We start from the raw sequence: 12995 nt of genomic DNA on the forward strand, positions 1-12995 counted from the left end.
AGGCTTTCATATAAGACAAATATTTCCAGAATAGATCAAAGAGGCAATTCCGCTAATACAAAGATCTTTCTAGATGATGTCACTTACTTTAAATGCTCTCAATTAGTATGTGAAATATTAATTTATAGTAACTATTGATTTTATTAATGTAACCTTTACAATTTTTTTAGCTAATAGAAATTTTGGTGAAACTATCATTTTATCAGAATTTCATCCTAAAGAAAATGTCATTCTACGAGTCATTTTGACCTATCTGATGTATATATACTTAAGCAGTGAAAACATTTCTGGGAAAAGGAAATAAGTTTAACAGTCACAGAAGCAGCAGGTGTCTAAAAATAAAAAGTTTCACAGACACTGAAGTTTCAATGAAAAGTTTCATGAAGATTAAAAAATGTTTTAACCTTTAATTTTCTGTTAGGAATTTTTCAAATGCAATTTTCATTGTGACAGTTAAAAAACTGAGATATACATTTTAATAAAATCTAAAACAGACTCCTCGTAAAAACCAGTTGTAACAAAAATTCTCTTTGGAAGAGAATGAATTCAGATATTATTGCCCTGAGATTATCTTTAAACCTCAAGTCTAAAATCAATAAAATCCCTTGAAATCTTCTTAAAACCAGTAATAGTTTACCTTAACTAGTGAAAAACGTCAGCCTTGAGCACTACGCTCTTTTAAGAACTATCTACACAGGATCAAACTGACAACAGAAACTCAAAATTTTAGAACCAGGGCAGTGAGTTTATGTTAATGGGAAAGGAACAACTCAGGTAAGGATCAGAATGGTTGCACAACTCAAAGAATATATTAAGCGTCACTGAATTCTACATATAAAAACTTGGTGTCTGTTTTTTTGTTTGTTCTCAACAACAAAATTGTTGCTGTTGTTGGGTACTATCGAGTTCGTACTGACTCATAACGATTCTATGCACAACAGAATGAAACACTGCCCGGTCCTGGGCCAACCTCACAATCACTGCTACACCTGACCCCATCACTGCCACCACTGTGCCATTCTATATCATTGGTGGTCTTCCTCTTTTTCGCCAACCCTCCACTTTACCAAATACGATATTCTTCTACAGTGACTGGTCCCTCCTGACAAAATGTCCGAAGTATGAGAGATGAAGTCTGGCTATCCTGGCCTCCAAGGAGCATTCTGGCTGCACTTCTTCCAACACAGATTGGTTGGTTCTTTTGGCAGCCTGTGGCACTTTCAATATTCTCCTCCAACACCATAACTCAAATGCATCAGTTCTTCTACGGTCTTTCTTATTCGCTGTCCAATTTTCACATGCATGTGAGGTTAGTGAAAATACCATGGCTTGGATCGGGCGCATCTTGGTCCTCAAACTGAAATGTTTGCTCTTGAACATTTCAAAGAGGTCTTGTGCACCAGATTTGCCTAATACAATATGTCCTTTGATTTCAACTGCTGTTCCATGAATGTTGTTGGTTGATATGAGCAAAATGAAGTCTTTGACTTCACTCTTTTCTCCATTTGTTTATTGGTTCAATGGTGAGGATTTTTCTTTTCTTTGTATTGAGGTGTATTTTAAGTCCTCTTCACTTTCGGCAAGCACGGTTGTATCATCTGCATATTACAGCTTGTTAATGAGTCTTCCTCCAATCCTGATGCCACATTTTTCTTCATATAATCCAGCTTCGCGGATTATGTGTTCAGCATACAGACTGAATAAGTATGGCAAAAGAATACAACCCAGGCTCACACCTTTTGAAATTTTAAACCATTCGGTGTCCCCTTGTTCTGTTCAAACAACTGCCTCTTGGTCTATGTACAGGTTCCTCATGAGCACAATTAAGTGTTCCGGAATACTCATTCTCCACAATGTTATCCATAGTTTGTCATGATCCACACAATCAAAACTCCTTTGCATAGTCAATAAAACACCACTAAACATCTTTCTATTATTCTCTGCTTTCAGCCAAGATCCATCTGACATCAGCAATGATACCACTCATTCCACGTCCTCTTTTGAATCCAGCTTGAACTTCTGGAAGTTCTCTGTCAAGTTGCAGCTGTTTTTGTATCATCTTCAGCAAAATTTTACTTCCATGCGGTATTAAGGATACTGTCTGATGATTTCAGCATTCCATTGGGAATGGACACAAATATGGATCTCTTACAGTCTATTGGCAAGGTAGTTGTCTTCAAAGTTTCTTGGCAGAGATGAGTAAGTACCTCCACTGACACATCAGTTTGCTGAAAGATTTCAATTTGTATTCCATCAATTCCCGGTGCCTTGTTCTTTCCCAATGCATTCAATGTACCTTGGATTTCTTCCTTCAATATCACTGGCTCTTGATCATACACTACCTCTTGAAATAATTGAACATTGACGATTTGCTTTCGATACAGTGACTCTGTGTATTCTTTCCATCTCCTTTTGATACTTTCTGCATCATTTAATATTTTGCCAATAGAATCCTTCAAAGTTTCAAGTCAAGGCTTGAATTTTTTCTTCAGTATCCTCAGTTTGAGAAATGCTGAGTGTAGTCTTCCCTTTAGGTTTTCTAACTCCAGCTCTTTGCACATTGCATTATAATATTTCACTTTGCCTTCTTGAGCTGATCTTTGAAATTTCTGTTCAGCTCTTGTATTTCCTCGCTTCCTCCATTTGTTCAAGTATCTCTAGGTTGGAGAGCAAGTTTCAGAGTCTCTTCTGACATCTATTTTGGTCTTTTCCTTCTTTCTTGTCTTCTTAATGACCTTTGGCTTTCTTTCTGCATGGTGTTCTTGATGTAATCCCACAACTTTTCTTGTCTTTTGTCTTCAGTGTCTAATGCAACAAATGTATTCAGATGATCTCTAAATTCAGGTGGGATATGCTCAAGGTCCTATTTTGGCTCTTGTGGACTTGCTTTAATTTTCTTCATTTTCATCCTGAACGTGTTGTTGTCGTTGTTGTTGTTATATGCCATCGAGTTGGTACTGACTCATAGAGACCCTATGTACAACAAAACGAAACATTGCCCAATCCTGGACCAACCTCACAATTGTTTCCACGCTTGAGCCCATTGATGCTGCCACTTTACCAATCCATCTCGCTGGGTGTCTTCCTCTTTTTCTCTGACCCTCCACCTTACCAAACATGTTATCCCACTCCAGTGACTGGTCCCTCCTGACAATATGTCTGAAGTATGAGAGACAAAGTTTGGCCATCCTGGCCTCCAAGGAGCACTCTGGCTGTACTTCTTCCAACACGAATCTGTTGGTTCTTTTGGCAGCCCATGGCAGTTTCAATATTCTCCTCCAACACCATAACTCAAAAGCATCAATTCTTCTATGGTCTTCCTTATTCAATGTCCAGCTTTCACATGCATATGAGCAATTGATGGTCTGTCCAAGTCTGCCCCTTGCCTTGTGTTGGCTGATGATATGAAGTTTTTTCCACTGTCTCTTTCCACAGATGTAGTCAATTTGCTTTCTGTGTATTCCACCTGGTGAGGTGGGTCCATGTACACAGTGGCCTTTTATGTTGCTTAAAAAAGGTATTCGAAATATAAAAGTCATTGGTCTTTCAAAATTCTATCATGTGGTCTCCAACATGGTTTCTATCACCAAGGCCATCTTTTCCAACTACTGATCCTTCCTCTTTGTTGCCAGCCCTTGCATTCCAATCACCAGTAACCATCAATGCATTTTAATTGCATGTTTGATCAATTTCAGACTGAAGAAGTTGGTAGCATTCTTCAGTTTCATCATAACTGGATGTAGTGGTTGGTGCATAAATTTGAATTATAGTGGTATTAACTGGTCTTCCTTGTAGATGTATGGATACTATCCTATCACAGACAGCATTGTTGTACATCAAGACAGATGTGTTCTTTTTGATGATGAATGTGACTCCATTCCTCTTCAATGTGTCATTCCTGGCATAGTAAACCATGTGATTCATACTAAACCATGTCAGACTCAAAATACCAGTGCCAGTTACTAATGTCTAGGATATTAATGTTTATGCATTCCATTTCATTTTTGACAATTTTCAATTTTCCTATATTCATACTTCATACATTCCATATTCCTATTCTTAATGGATGCTTACATATGTTTCTCTTCATTTTGAGTTGTGCCCCATCAGCGAATGAAGGTCCCAAAGGCTTTACTCCATTTGTATCATCATTGTCAACTCTACTTTGAGGAGGCAGCTCTTCCCCAGTCATATTTTAGAGTGCCTTCCAACCTAAAGGGTTCATCTTCTGGCACTATATCTGACAATATTCTGGTAGTCTTCATGTTTCAATACGCAATATTCTGGTGCTAATAGCATTCCATTGCTATTCATAAGGTTTCCAGTGACTAAATATTCAGAAGTAGTCCATTTCTCCTTCTTCCTAGTCTGTCTTCATCTGGAAGCTCTGTGAAACCTGTCCACTGTGGTGACCATGCTTCCAGAATCACAGTTAGCATGCAAGTTTAGAAGGCACTCTAAAACTGACAGACAAGTGGTGGAAGAACAAAATAAGAGCTAAAAAAAGAGATGAAATTGTAAAAAAAAAAAAAAAAAGATGAAATTCTTTCATCTTAAAATAATCATGTCTCTTGAGAATTACTCCTAAACAAAGTGAAGGAACTTAAGATGGCACATTTTATATATTATGTAAAGTATGTCAATACATGATAAGTAATTAATGCACAGATTATTCCTTAAAATGTTTAAATGTTTTATCGTCACTGAATTGGAAATTGTCATGTAAATAAATAAAGTAACAGGATTTTAAAGGTCCCAGACTCCAGATGAAGGACCTGAGACCATCAGAAAAATTTAAGCAACTTAGGCAAGGTCAGATGGTAGCTATTAGCAGAGATGGGAGTATAATGATTAACTGGATAAATACAAAAGGAAATTACTGGTATTTTACTAAATTTTCTTGTGTGATATAGGAAGGTGATTGGGAAGCTATCTGGATATTGGAAAGTTCAAATGTTTTAGAATGACTTAAGAGATAGATTGTTCATAATCCAACTTTCATTTCTTTCCATTTGTTTGGCTGCATCATAAAGCAGTGATCTAGATATTAAACGTCAGCATCAGTTGAGCTGAAAACATGTACAAAGAGGTTCTCTGAAGCTTTTACTTTAGAATAAATATTCTATATCACTAGTTCCCTGACTATGCATTAGACTCAACTGGGGAGCTTTCCATTGCATGTGAGTGTGTGCACAAGACTGTGTACACAAACACACACACACCACAGGCCCCAATCACTCCTTGCTAAATCAAATTTCCTAAGAATGGTGCCTAGAATCTATAGTTCTATTAACAAGCTTCCCAGGTGATTCTTATTCTGTCGCTAGTCAAGCATCATTCAAGACCTACATACGGGACAACTTTTCCAAACAAGAATACACAGACATTTTTAAAATAACTTAGTTCTATTTTTAAGAGCTTCTACAATCTTTCTTTTTGAAAGAAACTGTCATTAGATCATATACAAAATCTTAACCAATGAGGGAAAAAATGTGAGCAAATTTCCTTAAGAAATAAGAGAATCTTTATTTGTTTTTAAAGAATTATGGTGAGCAAATGGACAGGCATATATCTAAAGAGAAGTACTATACAGCAACTAGTGGTTTAAACATTTGAGAAAAAAAACCCAAACAAACATAGAAAGTATTTACATGAACCAGTTTCTTTATACAAATGCTAACACATGAAAGATACCCCAAACCAAATAGAGTATTACCATCAAGGTGTAAACCCCATAGAACAAATAAAACTACAGTAAGTACAAAGAACATGTGGCTATACCAAACAACAGCATAAATAGCAGTATATAACTGGCCCATGTAAAATACAAAAAAAAAAAAAAAATTCAGTGAAATCAGATTTTCTATAAAACAGTGGTTATTAGACGTATTTTAATATAAACCAGGTATATAATCTAAATGAAAAAAGTTTGAAAAACATCAACAATATTAAGTCAGTGCCTCCCATTTATGCTTCTAATTTCTTCTTCTTCTTCTTCTTCTTCTTCTTTTTTAATGCTACAGAGCTGCTTTGTTTGGACTTATGAGAAATATCTAAGGCCCACATTCTTATAAACATTATCCATTCTTTTATGGGTAACAATTTCACAGTAAAACACTTCAAGGTAGCTTCAAAAATTTTGTGGAAAAATTCCATTATCTTTTAATTCCATTCCTTTTCACAAACTTTTTGAAGCTTCCTCCTATTTAAATTAAATAATTTTTGAAAATCAGTTTTATTTGGTGCTTAGTAAGTGTTACATTTCGGCAATACTGCTCAATGTAACTTTAAAAGGGAGGCTACTTGAGAATCTGATTCTGTGCTAGTAAGGTTTTCAGGCTACTTTAAACAGAGACAACTTTGAATGGGAGAAAATATTTATCACTCCAATATAACTAAAAGAACAGTTACAGATAAACATATGCTAACATGCAATGGCCTATATCCTAGGATAAGTCAAAAAGTATGGCTACCAAATCATAGAAACCTTTATTAAACAAAAATATCAAAATTTGAAGCTGTTGTTTCTAAATATAGTCTCCATCTAGGTCTATACACTTCTGAAGACAGTGTTTCTATCTCTCTAAACCCTCACCTGGAGAATTCTTTGTGCTCTTCCATTTATACCATGGCATTGAGGGATTCAAATCATGTTCCCTCTAATGTTTTTTGAGTTTGAGGAACAATAAGAAGTCTGAAAGGGCAAAATCAGGGATGTACAATGGACGGGATAAGGTTTCCCAATGAAAAGAAATTCTCATAAGACAGCCATTGCTACCCTCGAAGAATGAGCAGGTGCATTGTTATGATGGAAAAAAACTTCTTCGGTGCAAATTTCCTGGCTTTTTCTCACCAATGAAGTTTTCACAAAACTTCTTCATAATAGCTTCCCATGATCGTCCTGTGTCTTTCAAAAAACTTCTATCAGGATTATCTGTTTGGAGTCCCCAAAGAAACTAGTCATCATAACTTCCGAACTAACCTGACTTGAACTCATCTTTGAAGTCTTCCCAACCTCCCTTAAAATGCTTGATCCATCTATAAACTGTTGTTTTATGTGAGGCAGCATTCCTGTAAACTTGCTACAAAGCTTCAATGATTTGAAAAGGTGTCTACTTGACTTTTGCTAAAAATTTGATATTAGTCCTGACCTCAAAAAAAGTATCCTTTTTTGAAGGCACCTTTATGAGACTAAGACAAGTATATTACAGAGAAAACTTGTCTACAGCCATCCACTGATCACAGAGACACGTTTAAACAGGTTTTGTTTTAATAAACCCATGCATGTAAGAACTAGAGTCCTTGTAACAATACTTTTTGACTTACCCTCATGGACATGTATGTGTGTAGACTATCAAGCTTATTCAACATCAATAATTATCTTAGAACTTAGAGATCTCATCTTCTAGTAAATGGTGAGGCATATAACCCCACCTCCAAAAATAATGAGAAGTTTCCATATATGGCTATAGATTAATAATTTTTAAAGGATATGCTCAGCCACTCCAATATAAAAAGTCTCCTATAAGCAGCAAGGATTACTAGATGTGTTGACTATCAAGCTGAAATAGTGAGTTTTCTCATATAATATTAGGTAAATGTTATTATGGACATAGTAAGTGGACAATTGGTACATTTCTTCAGAGCACACAAAGTACATGAATTAATAATGATTCTACCATAAGGATTGACAGCCTCAGAAACCCTACACAGGGTCACTATGAGTTGGAACTGACTCAATGGTACAAAACCTCCGCTACCACTAGTGTAATGAACAGTAACTATGCGGGTTGTAATTAGTACAAACCATTTAAATATTAAAGTCAAATTAGTAAGTAGCGTAGCAATCAATGCAAGCTGGAAACAAGGAGAAACTTTTCACTAGACACCACTGTGAGAAAACCAAGACTTTTGAGTCAGGTGCAAATTACTTTTAAGTTTAAGTTCACTTTTTTATCTCTTTATTGATATTTCTTTATTAAGAGAAAGAAAAGGAAAAAAAAACATGCTACCACTCACAAATATTTTACACAAATAATGTGCACATTATAGCAAATGCACAACTCGTGAGTTAGCTTCCTATGTGAGCTATGAGCATTATATGCAAGTGCACCTTATTTGTGTGGGCACGTTATGTACAGAAAAAAGGTACTGAAAGGCTAAAGAGAAATTTGCATTAATTTTAGATGTACCAATTGTCCATTTGCCATACGCCACCTAATGTTTATTTGAAAAAGCAAACCATTTCAGCATGTAGAGGCCAATTTACAGCACAAATGACTAATACCCTAAATTGGCATTGCCTAGCAATTATCTCTAAAGTACCTAGAAACTGGACTGAAATGCCCAGTTGGAATTGTCTTGTGTCTTGTACTTCAAAAGGCTGAAATACCTAGAATTTTTTTTTTAAGGAGTAAATAAGATTAACACCAGATATTCTAAAGCTCATAAAAAGCTTCTTTAGCTTTTGTCATTCAATACAAATTATTCAAAGCATTAAAAAAGCAGTTATTGCTAAGAACATACTAGGACCTGTTCAGATCTACTGGCATATCTCTCATAGGTCAAATATACAGTAATGCCAAAGTAGCTAAATTAACCTGCAAGCAAAATCACAAAGTGCAAATGGAGCAAACACAAATCCAATGTAGAATATGTTAACTCAATTGCATGCAGGGAAAACATTACACTTTAAAAAACTTTAAAGACTCATTTTTCCTAAATTGTAAATTTCTAGTCAAAATATCTAAAGGGAAAATACTGAAAAATGAGTTCAAGACAAAAAAATGAAGCCTATAATTCAGGCCATTTTGCACGTGCCTTTGGCTGCAGAAATGTTGTTACTGTTGCGTGTGGTCGAGTTGATTCCAACACATAGTGACCCTATAGGACAGAGTAGAACTGCCCCCATTGGCTTTCCTAAGTGAGTATCTTTATGGAAGCAGAATGTCACATCTTTCTCCAGCAGAGAGGTCGCCACCAACCATTTAGTTAGCAGCCGAGCGGTTAACCACTGCATCATCAGGGCTTTTGGGGAAGCCAAAATCACACAACTAGGTTGTAGTTTATATAGTCTTTGGGGATTTTTGTTTGTTTCTTTAAATTTGAAATCCTCCATACCACTCATTCCAGGACCAGGACTACAACTAAATATACCTTCAATTGAATCATGTTTCATGTTGGAACTTGTTCTTGCTTTATTATTTGTTTTTAACAGCGATAACATGTATTAGCATTACAGGGTCTGATATCCAGCATAACTTTTTCTTCTGCCAATTAGGTAAGCAATCACTATAACGATTATCAAGCCTGAAAGACCCGCACCAACTATAATTGGTATTAGAATGGTGTCATCATCCAGCGAACACTCCTGGGCTGTAGATGAGAAAAAGTGTGTAACAAATAATGAGTATAAGCAAAACCAATGTCCAAAATAAGAGATGTTGATTCAAAAGTCAGAAATTCTCTATCAGATCAACTGTAAATAACTAAAACAGGTCTACTTTTATGATCAGGCTATAGAAAATTATGGATTAGTCTAAAATTAAAATCCTAAAACACATTTGTCCTTTCACTCATCCTGTACATATGTTGTATAGATACTCATACATAAAAATATAATTTATACTATATTGTATGCATACATATGTGTATATATTTATATTACAAATCATTTTTAATATAGGAGCAAAATGGAAGGAACTAATCTAGTCCATCCGTACACAGCCTCTCAGTAGCAGGCCACATGTCCTTTGGAAGAATGTAACAGATCAGGACATTATCTTGGATTAGAACAGCTGGCCCTGGAGTGCCTCTACAGCAGGAGTCAGCGAATTATAGCCCACAGGCCAGTCCAAACCAAGAGCTAATAATGCTTTGATTTTATTGTTTTTAATTTTTAAATAGCTACCCAAAAAAATCAATCAAAAGAAGAATACTTTGTGGTACAGGAAAATTATATGTAATTCAAATTTCAGTATCCATAATGACGTTTTATTGAAACACAGCCACATTCATTTATCTATGTGACGTTAATGCTGTTTTTGTGCTATAGTGGTAGAGTTAAATATTCCAAACAAATTGTATGCCTGCAAAGTTGTAAATATTTACTGTCTGGTTCTTTCCAGAAAAAAAGGTGTGCAGATTCCTGACTTTACAGTATAGAATCTTGGTGGCTACAAAAGTCAAAAAATTTGTTTACTATTTATTATCAATCTGATTAAGAGCTGGCAACCTGAAGAAGCAATCTTTTTCTATTTCTAAAGAGTATTCTTATCTAGTCAAATCTAATCAACATCATTTTACTTTAATACAACTGTATTTCCTCTATACTGACAAGTATTACTTGTGTGTTATATTTACAGGTACGTACAGTTGAGAACCTAGTTGCAGAGAGCTTATGCATAAGCAGTATTAAATGTTGCATACACCCTCTTGGGTTACATTGTTTTATTCTATGCACATGAACATCAAAGTTTCATATTAGAGAAAACACAGCTCATCTCTATTAAGGCTGACAAGGTAAACAGGTTTGAACTGATATTAACACTATAAATGATTTTAAATTCTAAACACAAAACTGGATCCAAAATAAGGCTAATAATATAAGGGAGCTAGATACAGACTCCAAAAAAATGAAGCCATTGAAGGATCAAAGTAATTGAAAAAATAATAATAACAATAGAGAAAATGAATTCTTAAAACTGTTTTTGAAGTGTGGTTATAATCTCTCTAGTCCTAAGAATGATAGTGTGAAGAGCCTGATTTATTTTAGCCTAATCAACTCCAAGTAGATATTCAGCACTACTCACTTCTAAACACTGCTTCTGCATTGCCTTCTAAACCATACCACTCATTGTTGAAAAAGATGTGGATGACTGGAATAGCTCTACTCAACAAAGAGATGACCCACAAAACCTCAATATTTGGTCATCAGTTTACAAGTTCAAGTTAATAATGGAATTTTTATGTACTTTATTTCTTTATGCAAATTCAAATCTGGCAATGCCAAATACATTTTCTGTATTCATATAAAATGTTAATGATCCCTTCGATAGGGGCTTCATAAAAAAAATCTGGTAAATTCTATCATTAGCCCTGAGTAGATCTTCAAATAGCCTCATGCATTCATACTCGCATATATCTTTTTAAACTCTCCAGCTCATTTTGACTAGTAAAAAACATACTTCATGCTATTCAAGCCTTTGCTTCCACTCTAAGTTTCATTGTTGGTAAGTGTAGTCAAGTCAGTTCCAATTCATAGGGACCCCTATAGTGGCTGGTGGGTTTGAACTGCCAACCTTACAGTTAGCAGTCCAGTGCTTATCCCACAGTGCCACACCAGGACTTCTTAGTCTTAACAAAATAAGACCAAACTGCTTTCTTTCAGTGAAAATGTTTCCAGCCCAAAGATGGCACCAGAAGGCAGATCCAAGATGCTCATTGTTACGGCTCCACAACTGAAAACCTTGGGGGAGATCTCAACTTCCAGCAAAGCTCACTTAAAACTTTATGAATTTTGACGCAAATGGTGTCCACGTTACACACACACAAAAAAAAATCTATGCTGAGCAAAACTAAATTTAAGTATTGTTTGTAGATATCAAGGAATAGAGTTACATGATTTGCCCATGGTTATGTCAACAGCCGCATGAGCTGAATTCATATTCTCTATTTCAAGGTTTACATTTCCATGACTCAAATGAAAAGCCACTTATCAATATAAGAGCAGGAATTAGGAGTACAGTGGGTCTGGTTCTTACCTGTGGAATAGTTTCCTTCCATCACACTGAAAGGCTGAACCCTTAGATCAAAGGTATTGATCTGAAATGCTCCAGACACTGACACGGTCTGCTCTTTGTTGCACATATAAGAACTTCCCAGAGGGGCATCCCAGTAACTAAGATTGTTGTTTACAAAACTGAAAACTTTAAAGAAAGAAACAGGTTAGTATCATCTTGCTCCTATCAGTGTCCCAAATCAGACTGTCCTCACAATTTTCCAATTGAGTATGAGAACAAAACGCAATTCTTACTAATACTAGGTTCCCTTGTCTTTCGCAGATATTTCCATAGTGTAAAATCAGTCACATCCTACTGTCCACCATACTTTCAAAAGATACAATACAATAAAAATAGAATACCTTGGTTCTAAGATATTCATTTCAAATTGTGGCTACGGCACACTTTTCACAGAGAATCATCTGTCCCATTAAATAAGGTACTATTTGCAAAAAGACAATTAGGGTTTAAATTCCTTCAATCTAACCCCCTTACTTCTCCCCCAGACCAATGCTTACCAGAGCCATTTCCCAAATTCATGCTGACATTCACTTCCTTCAGATAGAATCGATTTTCATTTTTCTGTTGGAAAAATAGCTTCAAATTAACAGTTGGAACAATTAACTACAGGTACAGTTTATCTGACAGTGTTTCTCTGCCATTCATGAGGTTTACAGTGACTAAATATTCAGAAGTAGTTCGTCACGCTTTCTTCCTAGCTGTAAATGTCCATTGAAAAGCAGAACATGGAATGTAAAAAGGATGAATCTAGGAAAATTGGAAGTTGTCAAAAATGGAATGGTACGCATAAACATCAATATCTTAGGCAGCATTAGTGAGCTGAAATGGACTGGTATTGCCATTTTGAATCTGACAACCACATGGTTTACTATGCCGGGAATGACAAATTGAAGAGGAATGGTGTTGCATTCATTGTCAAAAAGAATATTTCTATAGCATGATCATAAAAGTACATCTGTTTTAGATATTTATAGTTGATCTTATAGAGAATTTCTGACTTTCGAATCAACATCTCTTATTTTGGACATTGTTTTAGCTTATACTGATTATTTGTTACACATTTTTTCTCATCGACAGCCCAGGAGTGTTTGCTGGATGATCACACTATTCTAACACCAATTATATCCAGATCAGTCATGAGGTACAATGCTGTCTATGATAGGATAATATCCATGTGCCTACAGGGAAACTGAG

The 12995-nt window shown here is 35.6% G+C and overlaps 1 protein-coding gene across 1 annotated transcript in view; it reads right to left on the bottom strand.

Annotated features, from left to right (window-relative positions):
* Positions 1 to 9235: 9235 nt before the first annotated feature.
* Positions 9236 to 12995, bottom strand: part of LAMP2 (lysosomal-associated membrane protein 2) — a 20686-nt gene continuing 16926 nt past the window's right edge. The window contains exons 6-8 of the mRNA XM_006877471.1: positions 12299 to 12362; positions 11763 to 11927; positions 9236 to 9375 (exon numbers count right to left, since the gene is read on the bottom strand). Of these exons, the coding sequence (XP_006877533.1) occupies positions 9236 to 9375; positions 11763 to 11927; positions 12299 to 12362 (369 nt within the window). The remainder of the gene's footprint in view (positions 9376 to 11762; positions 11928 to 12298; positions 12363 to 12995) is intronic.

The sequence above is a fragment of the Chrysochloris asiatica genome, unplaced genomic scaffold, assembly GCF_000296735.1.
Source record: "Chrysochloris asiatica unplaced genomic scaffold, ChrAsi1.0 scaffold00504, whole genome shotgun sequence".
NCBI classification, from domain to species: Eukaryota; Metazoa; Chordata; class Mammalia; order Afrosoricida; family Chrysochloridae; genus Chrysochloris; species Chrysochloris asiatica.